Source organism: Pristis pectinata, chromosome 16 (assembly GCF_009764475.1).
Source record: "Pristis pectinata isolate sPriPec2 chromosome 16, sPriPec2.1.pri, whole genome shotgun sequence".
In the NCBI taxonomy this organism is placed as follows: Eukaryota; Metazoa; Chordata; class Chondrichthyes; order Rhinopristiformes; family Pristidae; genus Pristis; species Pristis pectinata.
The window spans coordinates 40,012,051-40,033,156 of NC_067420.1; the positions used below are offsets into that span (position 1 = coordinate 40,012,051).

The following is a 21,106-nucleotide window of genomic DNA, read 5'->3' on the forward strand; positions in this document are numbered from 1 at the left end:
AACTGAGTGTTGAACCATAAGGCTTGGGAAGTTCCAGCTGAATCCAGTCTAAAAAAGTGGTGCTGCTGAGGTAAAAGGATTGCTCATTTGGATGCTGAGATTTAACCATTAGTTAATGCTGGGATCTAATTCTTCTGAGCACTGCTTTCCCCGTCCCCATCCCATCCATTCAGAGAAATGTTTATTATTGGATTCCATTTAACAGTTGGTGGCTCTGTTCTTTCAACTGTACTCTCTCCATGACCTCGCTATCAGAAAATTTGAGTCCGTGTATTCACAGGCTGGCTCAAGTAATTCCCATTTAGTTCCTGTATTTTACTGTCTTTAGCTACTTGAGAAAACTCTATAATTACTAGTGTATGGTTTTGCTACCGGTTTAAGATGACTAACTAAATGAAGGCAAAAACTCTGAGGAACAACCAGCCAAATTAAGGCTTTGGCAGCTTTAGAGTTATCTGGAATGGATGTTTAAAGAAACATGTATTTTGGGATTGAAGAAAGTATTCAAAAGTCATGTTGTCAGATGTAAAGACACAGGTTAAAGATTGGAAAGACAGATTTAGGCCTGATGTTAGGAAAAATTTCTTTACATGATTTAAATGGGCTGTCAGAATTGTTTAACTAAAATTGAGGAAAGCCCAAAGATGTTCCATAAATGTGTAAATAGTAAAGGATTAAGGCTTTTAGAGTCTAGAAAGGTAGCCTGTTGTGACAGGGTCAGAGTTAGGTGAGGTTCTGATATAATAATTCATATCTTTTTAGAGGGACATGATAAACTGTAGTTGAGGAAGATTGTGAAATACTGAATATGATGCAAGAGGAACTTTCAAATTGCTTGGTAGTCCTTAAAAGTAAATAATTCAGCAGGGCAGGATAAAATATATCCCAGGTTATTGAGAGGAAGTGCTGAAGGTTCTGGCCATTAGTTTCCATTTCCCACTAATTATTGGCTTGGTGCTGGTGGACTGGAACATTGCTAATGTAGTGCCATTAATTTCTAAAGGATAAAGTGATCGACTGAGTAATTACAGGGCAGTCAGCCTAACCAGTCTTGGGCAAATTATTGAAAATAAATTGAGGCAGCTTAAATCACAATTTAGATGGTCAGAGATTAATTGAGTGCAGCCAGTGTATGGATTTAAGGGAGGGTCATGTGTGACTAACTTGACTGACCTTGTTAAGATTTCAGTGAGGGGAGTGGATTTAATATAGTCTGTATTGATTATGGCATGGCTTTTTAACAGGGTCCCACAGCCAGATTGATCAGCAAAATAAAAGCCCATGTAATCCAAGGAGATGTGGCAAGTTGGATCCAACATTGGCTCAGTCATGGGTAACAAAGATTAACGTCATAGTAATGGGTGTTGTATTAAATGGAAGACTACTTTCAGTGTGGTTCAGCAACACTCTGTGCTAGCGATGCAAGTCTTGTCATTGAATTATACACAGGAGCCAGGAATATGACATTGGCAGATGATTTTTTTAAATGATTTGCATGGCTGCTGGTGTGGATCAGAAAGGTGTGGACTCATGACAATGCCAATGGGTGGTCATACAGGTAGAAAAGAGGCAAAGGGGCTTCAGTCCAGAGAAGTGCATGATAATACTTTTGAAGGGGGCAAACAGTGCAAGGGAACACACAGATAATAGGAAGCTGTGGCACATGATTAAGAAGACGTATGAGATATTTATGGAGACATAAGACATGGCGGTACGAACATTAAATTCTCCAACTGCCAGTAACTGTTTCCCCCCCCCCACCCATCCCTTTTCTATTTTCACTCTCCTGATCCACCTGGCTCCCAACACCATGTCTCTCTCCCCTCTCCCCCCCCCCCCCCCCCCCCCGCCCTTCCCACCCACCTCCCTTTATTCCGCGCTCCACCTTTCTCTCCTATCAGATTCCATCATCTGCAGTCCTTTGTCGCTTCCACTTGTCGCATCCCAACTTCTGACACTAAACCCACTCTCTCCTCCACTACCTGCCTATCACCCTCCCCACCTGGATCCACCTATCACCTGCCAGCTCTTGCCTCACCCCTTCCCTTCACTTCTTTATACTGGCCGTCTCCCCCTCTATCTCTCAGTCCAGATGAAGGGTCTCAACCCGAAAAGTCAACTGTCCATTTCCCTCCACAGGTGCTGCCTGACCCGCTGAGTTCCTCCAGCTTTTTGAGTGTTGAATGAGATATTTATATTCATTGGTGAAGAGACTGGAATACAAGACCAGGAAGATGATGCTTGAATTGTATAAAACACTTTTCAGCCCACAGCCAGAGCAGTGCAGCACAGTTCTGGTCAGGAATGTTGTCATCAGTGCTAAAGCGAGTGCAGAAAGCTTTGTATTTTATTGCCAGGGCTTGAGAAATTAGCTAGGCTGGGGTCATGTTCTTTCCAACGGGAGACTTAATCCAGATGCATAAAATTAGGAGAGGCTACAAAGGACCTGTTTCCCTTAGAAGAGAGGCTAATAACTTGGAGTAGTATTGAAGATAATTGTACAAGGATTAGAGGGAAATTACTTCTGAGAGTGGTGGAGAAGCTTCTGTGGTACTGTAACCCAGAAGGCAATGAACCAAAAGCTGGAGCGTAAAATTTACCTACACGGATGCAAAGGGCTGAAAGGCTTCTTCCTTTGCCACAAATTTGTGTTTCTGTAAATCTAGATATTAAACCGATTTTACAAAGTAACCAGATGCTGCCTGACCTGCTGATTTCCTCCAGCATTTTTGTCTTGCTCCAGATTTCCAGCATCTGCAGTCTCTCTTGTGCCTGTGTTTACAAAATGACCAGATGTAGCATGGGAAATGAATAGGATGGGTAAGATCTTGCAAGGTTGCAGTAAAATGGGTCACACTGTATTTTTTTCATTCATGTGCAGGGCAGGTTTTTTTTTACACAGTGGAGGGTGCCTGGAAGACACTGCTAGGGGTGCTGGTGGAAGTAGACACAACAGTAACATTTAAGAGGCCTTTAGACAGGCACATGAATATGCAGGCATGAAGGCGTATGGATCCTGTGCAGGCAGATGGGATTAATTTAATTTGGCATCATGGTCGGCACACATTGTGGACCAAAGGGCCTGTCTGTCCCTGTGCTGTACTGTTCTGTATTCTAACCTTTCTTGTGACATAGTAAAATAACAAAATAGACCAATAACATTCTTTTGAGCTTTACTTGGATGATTTATGCTGGTTGTCTGCAGTAACTTAATACAGTAAGGGTAAAAAGCAAGGCTGCAATACCTGAAAGGATTAAATGAAACATAATTTCTAGTCCTGACCTTGTGCCTTTATGGAGCATGCTGAATAGATGCCACGTACAATGTACCAGGAATGGGAGTGTAGCCTACAAGTATTTTGTTCATTGAGCAGCTCTTGGGAAGGTTGTGCTTCAATAAAGAATTGATCAGGGAATTCACATGTGCTACAGGAGAATGTGTAAGCTCACTCAGGTACTTGCATTGCAAGGGGAAGAAAGAACATGTATTTCTAAAGTAATTTTCACAGCAGCCCAGTGGTTTACAGCCAATGGAGTACTTTTGTAGTGCAGTCATGTTACAAAGCAACGTGGTAGCCAATGTGCACAACAGAATCCCACATGTACCAGAGAAATAAATATCAAGATTATCTGTTCTTGTTGGTCGCGAGCATCAGAAAAATTCTGGTGCTTTGAAGATGAAGAAAAAAAAATTAAATGCTGAAGCTTTTTGAGAGGTTACAATGAGTCTATATCAACTAATTTGCAATGCTCCACTAATCATTTCAGATTCTTGTTATAACTTGTCAGTTAACTGGTCAGGAGACTATCAGTATTGATTTTTTTACCAGGGCTACCCTAAGTACAAGGGTGCAAGCCTCCGTCCTTGGCATGTGTAGATCTGTAGCTATTGCAGGGTGGTCATGGAATTTGAGGCAAGAGCTTTGTGCAACTTGCTGTTGAACAGTCATTCTAGGCATGTGAATGTTGTTCAGTGGGGAATTTGAGTAACATTTTGCAGTACTTCATTGTTTGGAGTTCAAGGATAAAGGGAGCTGACTGCTTGATGTTTCTGGCTACTTAATATTTCTGTGGCTGATGCCAAAGGCCATTACTACAGAACATTGGTATAATGAACCCTGAGTCTCAACCAGTTACCTTAGAAAAACACCATCAGATTAGTGAGGCCATTGTTCAAGTACTTGCACCATTCTGGAGCAGCTTTCCAGGATCGTATGGCCTAAATATTATTGCAGTGAATGGAGCTATGCTTTCCTAACAGCATTGTATTCCTCTGCCATCTTTTGTTTTGTCTTTTCTGTTTCAGTTTATCCTGGATGCATTCTGTTGATCTCTTTAAACGTCACAGAATGGTGGCTGGGTACGCAAAAGCAACTTGAACGATTCAGCACGTTTTGCAGAATAATAAATAAATGTAGCTGCAGACTTCAAAATAAAACTTATTTATCTAATGGCAGTCTTGATGAATTTTGAAAAATTAGGAAGATTCCCAATTAAATGTTAAAGGTTTAACTTTTTGAATTTAATAATTTTCAAGGTTATTGCTGTAATTTTAATGGGATTCTATTGGGCATTTTGAATAATGGCCCTAATCCCATTTTGGCATTTTGTAGTTTAATAGCATGCACGCATGAAGCAAGAAATTCATTTTACAAAATGTACAAATTTAGGATCTGTTTGAATTCCCTTTTTATCCTTGTTTTCTCTTCTCCCCGAAAGTCTTAACAAGTTTTCACTAATAATGTTTGTTATCCAGAGCCTCACCTGGGCTTTCTGGTCACGTGAGTTGTGGTGAGTGTTGGTTGGCTGTTTGCTTCTCGTCGCTGCTCTGAAATGGTGAAATGCACTTCTAGCATAAGATACTGAACAGCAACAAAGATCAGGGGGCCTGGTTTGTGTTGTCTTTCCCAGTCCTTAAGCTGATCCACCTGAGATCAGTGAATGCAGCATAACTCAATCTCTCACCTTCCTGACCTGTTGCAAATTAAACTCATTGTGCCAACAGGGCATCACACTGGGGGAACGTAGACATTTTTAACCAGGGGTAAATTCTAAATTAGGATTTTAAAATGTGTATTATGTTGACTTTATCGTCGGACTGAATAGGTTAACTTTACACTGCATGCGATTTGTCTAATTGAGGATTTTGTGCCTGTCCACTTCCACAGCACCGCTGTCTCGACCTTCAAAGACTTTGAACTGGTGTCAGCTCAGCAACATCCTGATACAGTGCTCCGGAGACGGTTTAAAGACCAAGTGCAGCAAGCACCCAGAACGAGTACGATTGTGGCAATAGCGGGGACCAGGAGGTTGATAAAACTGGCAGTGATGGGCCTGACTGTAGCACTGGGGGCAGCAGCCTATGCAGTGGTCAATAGTGCATTGGAGTGGGCACCAAAGTTTGAACTGCAGCTTTTTCCATGAAAGCAAATGGCATTTTTAGCCAATTTACAAAACCCCAATCATCTACTGGGAGAGAGGGGTGTGGTATTTTTTGCTGTTATTGCCTTTTAGCTCTGAGTGCATAACTAAAGACTGGAAGCGGGTTATTCCACACATTGGACTGGATTGAACACAGAATTTTTTTTTGACTTCCACTTTGTGCGTGAATTGCACCAAGGATAAAGCTGCAATATATTGCAGAATATCAATTTTACCACCACTTTTATTTTTGAAACAAAAAATCTTGGGCTATGACTTGTTAAAAATCTACTGCCTCAAAGTGATGCAATGTGAAGTTATCCCACTGAATTCTTATATGGCACGTTACTAATCTTATTTATGTTATCGAGGAAAGGAGGTGGTTGTGCGGTGATGGATGTGCGATTGAAATGTGGTTATATTCTAGCAGGCAAATTATTGTGCTATTTAGGGCAGTGTGATGGCAGAATTAATTTATCTGACCACCCCCCCCCCCCCCCCCCCCCCCAGATACTAAAGTGTAGAGCACGTGGTAAAGTGGGGAAAGGATTTCACTGGTTATGTGCAAAAACTAACTGATTTTTAACAGCATGCATAACCCAGGTAAGGAGAGGAGTCTTGCATCTTTAATGGTTAATAAAGTTGTTTCACATGTTACTCAACTAAATTTTGAGACGTATAGTAGAATATAACTTGTTAAGCACTCTTTTATACCATACAATATCTAGAAGAGATCAGGCCCAGTGCCATCTCAGAAAATTGTTGAACCGTGCCTTGTTGTACATTCATTCCCCTGGCTTATTTAGCAAGAGCAACATTTTGTTGAATTATGTAGAGCTGGAAGTGGTAGATTTGATTTCAGATTTCTGCAGTTTGCTAACCTCTGTCAGGTTGGCATTAGGGGGCATTTGGCTGACAGTTCCTGCTGTGCAGTTTCCAATGGAACAACTGGTTTGGCTGAGTTTCCAACCCCCCTGAATGGCCTGCCAACATTGTCAGTGTGCAATCATGAATGGTCACTTCAGTTATTATCAACTTGACACTGCTCCACAGCAGGTGTCAATACCTTGAAGAGAGGGGGAGAAAATGGGTGGTTGGAAATGAAATGCATGCCCTTTAATGGGATTAGATCATTGACCGAAGTTCCCAGTTCTTCACTCTGCCTTCCTACGTGATTAACAGTGGTGGTGACTTGGTGCAGCAGAAGATGCTGTGCGGTGTGTTGGGCCTTGGTTATGTGACCACACCATTATACAAGGGGGATGAACTTGGCATGTCAGTGAGCTTCCTGAGTCCCATTCTCTCAGGGTAGTTATACTTTCTCTCTCAATTTTCTCATTTCACTACTATCCTCTAAATTGCCCTGCTTTTAGCAATCTTATCTGTACCATTGTGACGAGATACCTCAACTGATCTGCAGGATATTTTTTTTCCCTTGTGTTCTGGGTAGCACAATAAGTCAGTGTCACAAACCAAACAATCATTTTCAAGAAGTGCAAAAACACTGTCTTTAATGAGCACTTCAATGCCAATTTTATCACTGTAGGTTTAATTATATCATTGTAAATATGGAACATTGACTTAAGTTAGTGGTACCTGTTCAACAAATGTGACACCGGCTACAAGCCATCTATTTAATAAATAAACTTCAATTGATAGTTATATTTTAACTGTAGTATATTGCAGCCTTAATATTGGTGTCAACAGGCACACTAACCTCACTAAAAGTGTTCGTAACTTGTCTTGCTAGCCCTTATAAGGCTGTGTTGCTTGAGAATTTGGTATGAAAGGATTGTGTTCTTGATATATTGTTAGCTTTGAGCAATATACAAATCTTTGATCCACTTTTTTTGTCATTACAAGATTTTACTAATAATTTTGTGAAGCTACCCAATATGCTTATGGAATTAATGATGGTAAAATAGCTATGACATGCTATAATACGTTTTTATTTTCTTTTAGTGTTTTCTTCCCACTGTTGACGTTTCTGCAGATAAGCCACTTTGTTGGGGCTTGAATTCCGACCTTGATGTTTCCTTATCTACGTTACAGTTGCTACCTCCCGTGAGGTGCTAGCCGTGGCCTTTTATAGCGATGCATTCTGGATGGAGTTCATAATTCATGGAATATGGCCGATGTTGACAAAATTTACATTTATTGCCCATCTCTATTGTCCTTGAGAAGGTGGTGTGAGCTGTTTGTCATGAACTACTGTAGTATTAGTGATTGGCGCTCCCACAGCCTGCAGCAGTTCATGACAATAGCTCATCACCACCTTCTCAAGGACAATAGGGGTGGCACTGAATGTTGGTCTTCCCAATGGAGCCCATATTCCATGAATGAAAAATAAATTGTTCCTTCTATCCAGAATCCATCTCTGCAAAAGAGGTGATGAGCACCCCAAGGAAGCAGCAACAGTACCACTGTTACTCACTCCATGCATATGTTCCCTTTAGTGCCTGTAAATGATAGTGACCCATTATGCTGTGGTCAGGCTTATCTTCTGAAACCTGCTCTTTGCCCCTTGATTTGTTGTAGGTAGAAAATGGAGATCGAAACTAAACCACTAGCTACAGATTTTAATAACACACATTATTTTTGTCAGTCAAATGGGGACCTGATGACCAAATGTGATATGCCTTGGATTATTATTGTGGTTGACTTGATTGCTGGAGGTGGAGCTTTTAAGATGAGATAACAGAGAGAGGAGCCAGTGCCTCAGTTTAAGGTTGATGTATAAGAACTCTCGGTACTGTTTGAACAAAAGTAGTTATTGTCACTGTTGTAAGGAATATCTGGTTATTATCACAGCTGTTGGTCAGAGCTTGCTCTTGCATTTTCCACATTACAGTAGTGACTCCATTGATTGTAAAGGGCTTTGGGCATTCTGAAAGGTGCTATATAAATTTGAGTCTGTATTTTTTAATTCAATAAAGGGTTATTAACAACTAATGCAGAATTACTTTGCATTATAAATTCTAAGAACAAAGAAGCCATTAGCGTCCCTCTTTCATTGGTCAATCTGTCACAAAAACTGGATACAAAGGTTTGTAATATTAGCACCCTGGTAATGTTTAATACAGGACTAAGTCTAATAAAGCTTTCCTTATTAAGATAATTTTGTGAATTGTAGTGAGATTTGTTTATGCATTTGGACCTTTTTAATGGTCAACCATTTTCTGAAGGCTTGACCTCTCTGAATCCTGCAGTCCTTTTGTTCTACGTGTCTTTTCTTCACACTTTCCCATTCAAGTGTAGATTTCATTGTCAGATTCGTGCATTAAAATTTAGTTTGTTGGTTACTTCCCAGTTAGATGTCTTGTTTGAAATTAACTAAATTGCATCTTAGATAATTTGCATTTTGTGCATACTAATTAGACTGATGTACATTCCACTAATTACCATCTATTGTACTGTGAGTAACTAACTTGCACAGTAGAAGGGTCAGTTTTGGTGTTGCAGCTCTATAATTACTACTCCAGCCTTGGCTGGAGCAACAGCAAAGCACTACAGCCAGTTACCAGCTCCTTGGCCAGAGAAGAAACATTCATTGTCTATTTGCAAGTAAAACAGCTTGCCAGAGCCTAATGTCTAGGAATAAAAACACAATGTTGGAAACACACAGCAGGTCAGACAGCATCTGTGGAAAGAGAAACCAAGTTAACACTTCAGATCTGAGGCTCTCTGTCAGAAATGGGGAAGAGAATAAACAAATCAGTTTTGTATTGCCGAGAGGGTGCAGGATGGATGGATAGGACATGGGGAATGTCTCTAATAGTGAGCTCAAACGTGTTAGTGTGGCAGTCAGAGGCTGATTTATACTTTGTGTTGTGTGTTGCTAAGTCTGTGGGATGTGTCCAGCAGGTCAGGCTGTTTTAATGGATACAGAAAACCTGAGCCAAAATCACAAAGATGACTGGGTAGTTCTGATGCAGACAAAACATGGCATGTTAGCTAAAGGAGAATTCAATATGGAGCCAGGAAGGTGGTTGCATACCCAGAGAGGCGTGTTATTCCTCAAGCTTGCACTGGACCTACCTGTAACAATGCTGGAGGCCACAAACATGGGAGTGGGTTGGAGAATTAAAGTGACGGGCAATAAGAAGCTCGGGGTCACTCCTGTGGACTGAATGCAAGTGCTCCACAAAGCAATCACCAGAACCTAAGTTTGGTTTCTCCAATGTTAATAAATGCAGCACACTTGATTGGAAGAAGTATGAGCAAATCACTACTTCACCTGGAAAGACTATTTGGGTCCCTGGATGATGGGAAGGGGAGAGGTGAAAGGACAGGTGTTGTATCTCCTGCAGTTGCACGGGCAAGTGTCATAAGCCAGAGGGGTTGGAAGAGTGGATCAGGGAGTTGTGAAGGGAGGGATCCCTTTGAAATGCCGGGGAATGTGTGTCTGGTGGTGGAATCTTGTTGGAGCTGGTGGAAATTGTGAAGGATTTTGCATCCGTGGTGAAGATGAACTGGTTGGGACCAAGAAATTGGAAACTGTTGAATTCGTAGAGGGCATGCAAAGTATCATGGATGTAAGTGGGAAGGGAATGGACCAGGGCAGGAAGGATGGAGTCAAGATATGGAGAGAGAAGTTCTGTGGGCAAGAACTGGCTGAAACACTGGGTGTCTGGTATGTCCTGCTTGTGGATCTTGGGCAGAAGGTGGAAGCGGGTTGTGTGGGGCAGGAGTACTATTAGGTTGGAAGCTGTGGAAGGAAGATCTCCCAAGGAAATGAGGTTAGTGACTGCATGGGAGACAATGGTCTGGTTTTTCAAGTAATGAAATCGTATCTAGACTTGTGCCTGGTAGCTGGAAAGCTGCAGTTCGGTTGCAGCAATCCTAGCTCATTACCATCTGGAAGGCAGGAAAGAAAGGGAATGATCTCATCAAATCTGAACAGCTGATAAGTCTGCAATGTTATCATAACTGTTTTCTGATCATTAGTGCATAGATAAACCACTGTTAACTCAAACATTAGGAAGAGTGAAGCCATAATATTCTGGTCCTCTTATGAAGTTCTGTTCAATTGGCAGAGATTTCATTTCCCCACCTTACTGGAGGATAACTATACCCATCTCAGGACTAATACTCACCCCTGCCCTCCCTAATGTTAATATGTTTGACTTGCCATTGTTATTCATTGGACCATGCTGGTTTCTGGCTTGTTTTATTCAAGTGTATTGGTTTATTATTGTCACTTGTACCAACTTCATAGTTGTGCCAGGCAGGCTTGCTGCCAGTCAGCTGGTGGACCAAGCTGAAAAGCGTACCAGGTAGGTGTTGTTTCCATCTTTGTTCAGCTGCAATGAACAAGCCTCTGCTCTCGGAGTGAAATAATTCACTCTAAGCTCATCTACTGGAACTCCCAAGATTTGTGCAAGACATAAGCTGTGGACATATCAGGAGGGGGAACTGGAGGTGCTCTCAAAGACAGCTTTGCAAAGGGGTTGCTGGGGTTCATGGCCAAGAGCAGCAAAATCCTGCAGATGCTAGAAACCTGAAATGTAAGAAAGCTACTTTGCATCTGTGGGGAGGGGGAGAGGAGGTAAACATTTTGGGTTCAATTTGACAGTCAAGGGCAGGGAGAATGGATAAGCTGAGTAGGTATTGGTGCCACTTCTGTCGAGCTGCACTGCAGACTGAAACGTGCACGCAAATCTGCACTTGGCTTTGTTTTTGATGATTTAGTTGCTTTTACACTGATATCTGTGTCTACAGATAAGCAGATGAACAATCTTGTGACATAAAATGCAAAAGCAGTACAAATCACAGCAAGGAAATTATGGGGCTTAGATGTTTCCGATTGGATAATTATATAAGCAACATCTATAGTCACCTAAACAAATCAAGTATCTCACAGAATATGATCATTCCAAATAAGCCTCTTTCCAGAAGCTCTCTCATTCTATGCATTAGATGACTGGATAATAATCCACGTGTTCAGTAATGACAGTACTGGGACCATGCAGTGCCTTGTGCAGCTGGCCCCATTTTAGCACTCAAGGGTTAACTTACCAACAGGACTTACCTGCTTGAAGAAAAACACAATGATGCTGGAGGAACTCAGCAGGCCAGGCAGCATCTGTGGTGAAAAGCAGGTGGTCAGTGTTTTGGGTCAGGTCCTTTCTTTGGGATGGATGCTGCCTGGCCTGCTGAGTTCCTCCAGCATCAGTGTTTTTCATCTCTTGATTCCAACATCTGCAGTCCTTTCGTTTCTCTGGACTTACCTGCTCGACCACTAAGTTGTGTTTGTTCACAGGATCTGAGCATTGTTGGTGAGGTGAACATTGGCCACTCCTGAAATGAATGGCTTGCTCAGCCATTTCAGAGGACAGTAAAGTACCAACCAAGTTGGTGTGCGTGCACATGCATATAGGGCCAGGCCACACAAGGATGCCAGCTTTCCTCCCTGAAGGACATTGGTGGGCCAAAGATCTTTCTGACAGTCCCGATAGTTCCATGGTCATCATTACTGACACTGGCTTTCCATTCCACATTACTCGAATTCAATTGCCTCAGTGCAAAGGTGGTATTAAACTTGTCTGGCCCAGGACTCTGGAAGCCTGTGCAGCAACCTGAGCATTATTCTACCGTAACAATTGGGAACCTGAGGAAACCCGTGAAAATGCTATTTGCAACCTTTATCAGGGAATAGGAAGAGGATGGTGGATGAATGGGGAGAGACCTTTTATGTGCATATGAGAGTTTCTTTATTAGATTGGAAATGTACACATTGAGAAGTGAATAAGAATGAAATTATAGAAACAAGATTATCTGTTTTTAAGTGTGTGCTGAGTCCCAGCTTCAAGCCATCCAAGGCTTAGTACAAGTCCAGAGTTTCTACAAAAGCACATGTTAACTCCATTCTTGGAACTTACTTTTTCCCAGTTTAAAGGAATGAAACTGACCAGTTTCATTTTTTATGTAATGCATTGGATGTAATTAAAGTTCTTAACTCCAGGCTAATGGTCTAAATGAGGCCTCCAAATTAGTGCTTGAGAACTGGCACTACTCTTCCTCATTTCACTTAGAACCTTAGCTGCTATTGGTGAGATGCTTCATCCTGTGCATCTTCACATGATTTGCATTCTGCTCCCAGCGGATGGTGATAACTCTTCACAACTTCAGGAACTAATTCATTGTGCCAACCGTCCAGCTTTAGCAAACAATGGCTGGGAAGTTCATAGTGCTCCCTTGTTCTGTCACTTCAATACAGTTTCTGACGTTGCAAGTGCATGAAGTGTTTCACCCAGTTACAGAGACACCTGAGAATAGTGCTTTGGAAATCTTTCATTTAGATGCAGTAAAGTTTTTTTTTATCCCCCTAAAAATATTGAAGCCAGTATCTGGATTCTAATGAATTTCGGGAATATCACCAATGGTTTTAGTTTTCTCGGCAGCTGAGAATGCTTGTCCAGCAGAAATAAGTCTCGGGTACATTGCTGTGGGCTTAGCTGCATTGTTGCACAGGTAATCAGTGGCAATTCTGACATTTGGGATGACATGGTACACCATTGACACGGCAACGGCATCCTCCACTGATGTCACCAGTCCCCTGAAACGCATTGGAAAATAAATGAAATCTCCGCATTGACAAATAATCAAGGTATAGAATCTACCAGATCCCACAGTGCCAGAGCACAAGCCCAAGTTGTTGTATTGCTTCTGTTTCTTGTTTTTATCTAATCAATCATCTTTAGAACAGCTTCTAATTCTGCCATCACTTTTTTTAACGTCTGTTGGTTCCTTCTGAGGCCACTTAAGTCTGCTCCACCATTCAATCATGGCTGATTTTTTTTTTAAAAACCCCATTCTCCCACCTCCTCCCTGTAACCCTCGACTTCCCCCTTATCAATCAAGAACCTATGAATCTCTGCCTTAAATCCACCCAATGACTTGGCCTCCACCACCCTCTGTGGCAATGAATTCCACAGATTCACCACCCTCTGGCTGAAGAAGTTCCTCCTCATCTCAGTTTTAAAGGCTGTGCCCTCAGATCCTAGACTCTCCTACCAATGGAAACATCCTCTCCAAGCCCATTCTATCCAGGCCTTTCAGTATCCAGTAGGTTTCAATGAGAATGCCCCCCTCATCCTTCTGAAGAGACATCTGGGCCTGTATTCACTGGAGTTCAGAAGGAATGAGGCCCTGCTTTCATCCTATAAAGAAGTTGGCTTCATGGGATAAGGTTAAATGAAGGAAGGCAGGAAGAGGTTCCTGTGTAGCATGATGGTTTATTTCTGAAATGGCTTATGGCTAAATTTTGTTATATATAAACATTTCTTAAAATGACATCGTACCTGAGGTCCCCAGCGAGGTCCCTTCGTCACCCAGCAAATTTCTGTTCTGCACATAGTGCAACATATCCAATCACATCCATCCTTCTTCTGCACCACAATCTTGCATTTAGGACAATACATGGCTTCCCCCTGATTCAGAAGTGTCTGTAAGGAAATAATTAGAATATAAGACCATTCAACTGATTCAATCTGAACTCATGGGGTTTTGATGAGCATGATTTTGTCCAAAACAAAAGCCAAGGGCTAACTGGCTCATGCTGAAGTAATGGCCAAAATTGGGAAGAAGACTACCCTGAATGCAAGAGACTCTGAACCACAACCAAGTCCTTTCCACACACATTTTCTTTTTGGGTAACCTTAAGTCAATTAGCACTGCTTCAACAACACTCCAGTAACACTTCATTCTGACCTCCCATGCTGTCTGTGTGGAGGTTGCACGTTCTCCCTGTGACCTCGTTGGTTTCCCTCCATGTCTCAAAGATGTGCAGGTTGGTAGGTTACCTGGCTGCTGTTAGTTATCCCTGGATAAAGTGGGTGGTAGGAGGCTCAGGGTATGTGAGAAAAGATACTGGCAATCTGGAGCAACACACAAAGGAGCTGGAGGAGCTCAGCAGATCAGGCAGCATCTATGGAGGGAAATGAAGAGTCGACATTTCGGGTCAAGACCTTGAGTCCCGTTGAAGGGTCTCGACCCAAAATGGTGACCGTGTATTTCCCTCCGTAGGTGCTGCCTGAGCCGCTGAGTTCCTCCAGCACTTTGTGTGTGTTGCTAAAGGTTAAGAGAAATAAATGGGGGGAATGAGACTAGTGGGATTACTGACAGCTGGCATAAACCAGTTGGGCTGAGTGGTGTACTGTGTTGTAGGAGACTGGGGATCTGGGAAATGGAATCAGTTCCTAGTAACATCAGGGACTCCCAGTGCAACAGTATCTACAATCTAGCATCATTTTAATAGGGCAAGATATCCTACATTGCTTCACAGGAAGACAAAAGAAAATTTCATAGCAAGGTACATTTCAGAAAGTGTGCTTAAAGCTAAGTTCTGAGGAGGAAGAGAGGGGCTTAGGGAATTAGAGCCGAGGTAAGACACAGTTGCTACAACACTGCAATTAAGATGGGGATTTTACAGCAGGTCAGAATCAGGGGAACGTAGAGATTGGGAGGTATTTTACTCTTTTCCTTAATTTCCTTCTGTACCAGTTGCCAGATGTACAGTGACTTCTGAATAACAACTGCTGCCTTTGAAGATATGATCCTGTAGGGCAGAATGTGGATCGATACAGTACGGCCCCTCAGTGTTGGCCACAGCCATAAATTTGTCACAGTGTTGTCCTGAAAGTTTGTTGATTTATACTTTTTCAGGATGCAGTGTCACTGGCAAAGCAGACATTTATTTATTATCTAAATGTGATGTGTCACTTGAGCTGTTGCATTAGAACATAGAACAGCACAGGAACAGGCCCTTCTGCCTACACGAGGTCCATATCCCTCCATTCTCTGCATATTCATGCGCCTATCTAAGAGCCTCTTAAACACCTCCACTACCACCCCTGGCAGTGTATTCCAGGCACCCACCACTCTGTGTAAAAACAAAAAAACACCTGCACATCTCCTTTTAACTTACCCCTTCTCAACTTAAATGCATGCCCTCTAGTATTAGACATTTTGACCCTGGGGGAAAAGATACCGGCTGTCTATCGATGCCTCTCAATCTTATAACAATCTGATAGGTCTCCCCTCAGCCTCTGCTGCTCCAGAGAAAACAACCCAAGTTTGTCCAATCTCTCCTTATAACACATGCCCTCTAATCCAGGCAGCAACTTGGTAACCCTCTTCTGCACCCTCTCCAAAGCCTCCACATCCTTCCTGTAATGGGGTGACCAGATGGGGCATTGTTTTAACATAGCAGTCACCATACAACTGAGTGACCAGAGAGGCCTGATGTAGCCAGACAGGCATGGGTGCCAGATTTCATTAGTAAACTAAATGGGATTTGTACAGCAATCCAGTTTCATAGCTACCTTTACAGAGACTTTTTAAAAAATTCCTGATTGTTTAATAAACTGAATTTAAATTCCACAGCTGTGTGATTGGATTAGAACCTACGTGTTTGGACTATTAGTCCTGACCTCTGTACATTGGATCATGGACACTTCTCCAATCAGACAAACTAAAATTCACGGGATGAAAACAAATTGGCAAAGAGAAACAAAATGTGACGGGGTGGATGAAATACAAGATGGTGCAGTCTCCCGACACATAGGCTGAACATTTCTCAGTGTAATCTCAATCAAAGTCTGTTTGGCAAGGCCCCTACCTCTTCAGCTCCTCAGTAGATTTTATAACATTAAAGGTGCCATACAATCGCATTTTTTTCATCCGAGCTGAGAATGTTTGCCCCTACCCACTCTCTTGCTCAATGGATTTGGGGACCCAAGACTTTAAAATAATACTTAGTTAGAAAATGATAAATTAATTTACCTTGAGCATCTCAGCAGTTTGTTTTGCAGCTTCATTATTTTCAGCTTGAATTTTGAGGTCATCTTGGTATTCCTTGCAGTTTATCCCTTCGTGTATAGCCTGTGTAAGTGACCAGAAAAGATATTTCTTTAAAATGATGCAGGTTTTGATCATTGCTGGCTTTATTTATTGCAATGGTAATGAATTCTACATTGTATTCCACAACATGTATTGTTTAAACCTTAGGCTACACCAGATTCTAATGGCTCCCCTTTACCATTTGGTACCAATAATAGCTCAGCTGAAAGCACTCTAATTCACAGGGATGCAAGTTCAAGCTTCCTGATTCAAGTTCTCTGATCTTTCAAAAAATTTATCTACTTCCTCTTTAAATACCCCAAATGATCTGACATCCACACACCTCTGGGGTACAGAACTCCAGAGATCCACCACCCTCTGCAAGAAGTTCTCACACAACTGGGTTTTAACCGACTGCTCCCTTACCTTGGAATTATGTCTCCTTGTTTGAGACTCTCCCACCAGTGGAAAATCTCGACATCTACCCTGTTATGCCCTCTAAGAATCTTGCGTGTTTCAGTAAGATCTTCCACACTCCAAATAATATGGATCTAATTTCTTAAGCTGCTGGGGACAGGCCAACCCTCTCATCCCAGGACATCTGATTCCACTGTATCCTTTCTTAAACAAGGGGATGAAAACTACACAGCACTCCAGGCATGGTCGCACCAGCACCCTGTACAATTGTAACAATGGTTCCCTATTTCTAGACTCCAACAAAGGCCTGTATGCCCTTTGCCTTCTTAACCACTTGTTGTACCTGTCTGCTAACTGTGCATCCGGTCGATTAGACCATGGATAATCTGCATTTCACCTCTGGTCTCATCATTGTTTGATTGAAATCTCTTTAGTACCCTTGATTAACTATCAGTTTTGGTCTTGAGACTTTCAATTGACTTGGTTTTCTGTGGAGAGAATTCCAGATTTCTGTGACCCATAAGCTGTGTACATGCATATATTTGGGTACTGATGGAATTGATGGCTTCGTGGCCAAATTTGTGGATGATACAAAGATAGGTGGAGGGGCAGGTAGGGTTGAGGAGGCAGGGAGTCTGCGGAAGGACTTGGACAGGCTGGAAGAATGAGCAAAGTGGCGGAATACAGCGTAGGGAAGTGTATGGTCATGCACTTTGGTGGAAGGAATAAAGGCGTGGATGCTGAGGCTTTATAAGGCGTTGGTCAGACCACATTTGGAGTATCGTGAGCAGCTTTGGCCCCATATCTAAGGAAGGATGTTCTGGCATTGGAGACGGTCCAGAGGAGGTTTACGAGAATGATTCCAGGCATGAAAGGGTTAATGTATGAGGTGCATTTGATGGCTCTGGGCCTGTACTCACTGGAGTTTAGAAGGATGAGGGGGGGAAATCTCATTGAAACCTAACAAATATTGAAAGGCCTGGATAGAGTGGACATGGAGAGGATGTTTCCAGTAGTGGGAGAGTCTACGACCAGAGGGCACAGCCTCAGAATAGAAGGACATCCCTTTAGAACAGAGGTGAGGAGGAATTTCTTTAGCCAGAGGGCGGCGAGTCTGTGGAATTCATTGCCACAGACGGCTGTGGAGGCCGAGTTGTTGGGTTTATTTAAAACGGAAGTTGATATGTTCTTGATCAGTGAGGGCGGCAAATGATATGGGGAGAAGGCAGGAGAATGGGGTTGATGGGGAAAAGTAAATCAGCCACGATCGGACGGCAGAGCAGACTCGATGGGCCAAATGGCCTAATTCTGCTCCTAGGTCTTATTTCTGTCTTCTGTCAGAAAGCCCTTTGGTGCAAGTCCTACCTACCTTGCACACCAGGCAGTTCTTCTTATTACAGAGGGGACAGTGAAAATCATTGACGTCATCTTCGTAGATGCACCAGCCCCTGCAGTCAGGAGTCTTGCAGTGGTAACTGTTCTCGCTGCAGGTCTCTGCAATCGTTAAACTTCTGTCCAGGTAGCTACAGTACTCGGCCCCTGTCAGGAGCTGGAAGGGAACACGGCAAAGGCAGAGTTAAAACCAGGAGACCAATCCTATCGGAGTCACCTAGAAATCAAGAGGTGTTTTAAAATAAAGTGACACAGAATTTGAAGCCCAGAATGAAGCCATTGGGTAAAGCGAAGTCTGTTGTTGCAATGTTCCAAATCAGCTATCTCCTTCATCGTTTGTTCATAGAGTTATACAGCACGGAAACAGGCTCTTCAGCCCAACTGGTCCATGCTGACCAAGATGCCCCACCCAAGCTAGTCCCATCTGCCGGCATTTGGCCCATAACCTTCTAAACCTTTCTTATCTATGTACCTGTCCAACTGTCTTTTAAACATTGTTACTGTACCTGCCTCAACCACTACCTCTGGCAGCTCATTCCACATAGATATCACCCCTTGTGTAAAAAAAAAAGTCACCCCTCAAGTTCCTATTAAATATTTCCCCTCTCACCTTAAACCCATACCCTCTAGTTCTTGGTTCCCCAACCCTGAGAAAAAGACTGAGTGCATTCACCCTATCCATGCCCCTCATAATTTTGTATACCTCTGTTAGATCCTCGAGAAACAAAGGACTGCAAGACGCTGGAATCTAGATGAAAAATGCGACGATGCTGGAGGAACTCAGCAGGCCAGGCAGCATCCGTGGAGAAAAGCAGCCGGTCAACGTTTCGGGTCAGGACCTTTCTTCAGGACTGAAGATAGGAAAAGGGGAAGCCCAATATATAGGAGGGAAAAGCGGAGCAGTGATAGGTAGACAAAAGAGGGGAGGGGAGGGGGGGTGGGCACAGGGTGGTGATAGGTAAATGCAGGTAAGAGACAGTGCTCTCCCCTCCTCCCCCACACCTGCCCATCACTATCTCTTACCTGCATCTACCTATCACCACCCTGTGCCCACCCCGCCTCCCCTCTTTTGTCCACCTATCACTGCCCTGCTTTTCCCTTCTATATATTGGGCTTCCCCTTTTCCTACCTTCAGTCCTGAAGAAGGGTCCTGACCCAAAATGTTGACCGGCTGCTTTTCTCCACGGATGCTGCCTGGCCTGCTGAGTTCCTCCAGCATCAGAGTGTTTTTCATCTATCAGGTCCTCCTTCTGTCTCCTCCACCCCAGGGAAAACAAACGCGGCCTATCCGGTCTCTCTTCATAAGTGAAACGCCCCATCTTGGGCAACGTCCTGGTGAATCTCCTCTGCAGCCTCTCCACCCTCACCTTCTTCCTATAGTGTGGCGATCAGTGTACTATACAGTTATACCACAACCTCCCTGCTTTTATATTCTGTGCCCTAGCTAATGGAAGAAAGTATTCTGAATGCCTTCTGCCTCTTTTTCCACTGTGCTGCCACCTTTACAGATCCTTGAGCTTGTACCTCTGTTCCTCAACACCGTTTGGGCCCCAACCATTCATTGTGTTCATTCTAGCCTTTAGTCCTCTCAAAATGCATCATCTTGATTAAATTCTATCCTACTAACGTCCCAATATCGTCCCAAGGCCTAAGACTGTCCTTGTCAATGGCACCATCAATTTTTATGACCTTGCTCGTCATACCCCTTACATTAAAATCCAGTAACGTTTCCATCACGGATCTCTGCTGCACACACTAGTCACAGGCTTCTAAATCACAAAAACATCCCTCCACCTCTCCCCTCTGCCACCCATTTCCGGACCAATTTTGGATCTAATTTGATCTAGACACACAAATTCATGGTAGTGTAGTGGTTAGCGTAACGCTATTACAGCGCCAGCGACCCAGGTTCAATTCCGGCCGCTGTCTGTAAGGAGTTTGTACGTTCTCCCCATGTTTGCGTGGGTTTCCTCCGGGTGCTCCGGTTTCCTCCCACGTTCCAAAGACGTATGGGTTAGGAAGTTGTGGGCATGCTATGTTGGCGTCGGAATCATGGTGACACTTGCAGGCTGCCCCCAGAACACTCTACACAAAAATACATTTCACTGTGTGTTTTGACGTACATGTGGCTAATAAAGATATATCTTAACTTTAAATTCAAATCTGACAGTGGTTGCTATTTAAACACTAGTAAATAAATCTGGAATTCTAGCTGGTCACAGTAATGGTAGCAGAGGATCCACTGATGCCCTTCAGGAAGGGAAGCCTTTATCTGGTGTGGCCTACATGTGACTCCAGACCCATAAAGCACTTTCCCTTGACTGCCTCCTCAATCCAAGGGACAATTAGGGATGGGCAATAAACACTGCTGAAACCAGTATCAATCACATCCTTGTGAATTGAATTTAAAAGAAACATCTTTGAGGCAAGGCTCTACCATCTGTCAAAAGTGTCAGATCCACTCATTGACTCTATGATGTTGCCCAGCAACCCAGTGCCATGCAGGCCCTTGGGTCCAAGAGGCTTTTGTTCCATTAGTTCTTTGCAGATAAACACAAGGTGCAGGGCATCGGCTGGTCCTGTCCAGCAAAACCCAGGCCAGCGAGGTGGCAGCTGGCAAGGACCTTCCCTGCCCTCCTAACCCCTGCTTGTGCTGTTCCCGCTGGCCAAAAGAAAGGTAATTAACATACCCCCTTTCTCCCAAATTAATGGTTGGATTGTTCTCGAGGTAAAGCACAAAGTGTTGGAGATGAAGAAAACTCACGTATTTTATCTCGCGTTCAAGGATCTTGCTTTTGCAGGAGTAAAGCTCGTTCATAAATGGACATGTCACATCAGCTTCTGTGCTGTTTAGAATTGTCCCCTTCAGGCAGTCTCTGAAAGTAGTGATATCATTGTCAGTAAAATTCACTCAATTCCACTCATTTTCTACTCCCAACCTCCTCCCTCAGGTCTTCCTAACGAAAGCCCATTGACAAGGAAGGCAGCCAATTTGTTGCACCTGTATTTGTGTCATAATTATACAGAAGAGAAC

At 43.1% G+C, this 21,106-nt stretch overlaps 2 protein-coding genes across 3 annotated transcripts in view; one reads left to right on the top strand and one right to left on the bottom strand.

Annotated features, from left to right (window-relative positions):
* The window catches only part of tbc1d20 (TBC1 domain family, member 20), a 31,005-nt gene extending 22,466 nt beyond the window's left edge, over window positions 1-8,539 (top strand). For both annotated transcript variants that reach the window (XM_052030930.1, XM_052030931.1), the window contains exon 8: window positions 5,169-8,539. In XM_052030930.1, the coding sequence (XP_051886890.1) occupies window positions 5,169-5,424 (256 nt within the window). In that variant the 3' untranslated portion in view covers window positions 5,425-8,539. The remainder of the gene's footprint in view (window positions 1-5,168) is intronic.
* A 3,571-nt stretch (window positions 8,540-12,110) lies between these two features.
* LOC127578776 (ranBP-type and C3HC4-type zinc finger-containing protein 1-like) overlaps window positions 12,111-21,106 on the bottom strand; it is a 35,448-nt gene continuing 26,452 nt past the window's right edge. Inside the window, exons 9-13 of the mRNA XM_052031219.1 lie at window positions 20,837-20,948; window positions 18,050-18,229; window positions 16,207-16,305; window positions 13,725-13,868; window positions 12,111-12,979 (exon numbers count right to left, since the gene is read on the bottom strand). Of these exons, the coding sequence (XP_051887179.1) occupies window positions 12,899-12,979; window positions 13,725-13,868; window positions 16,207-16,305; window positions 18,050-18,229; window positions 20,837-20,948 (616 nt within the window). The 3' untranslated portion in view covers window positions 12,111-12,898. The remainder of the gene's footprint in view (window positions 12,980-13,724; window positions 13,869-16,206; window positions 16,306-18,049; window positions 18,230-20,836; window positions 20,949-21,106) is intronic.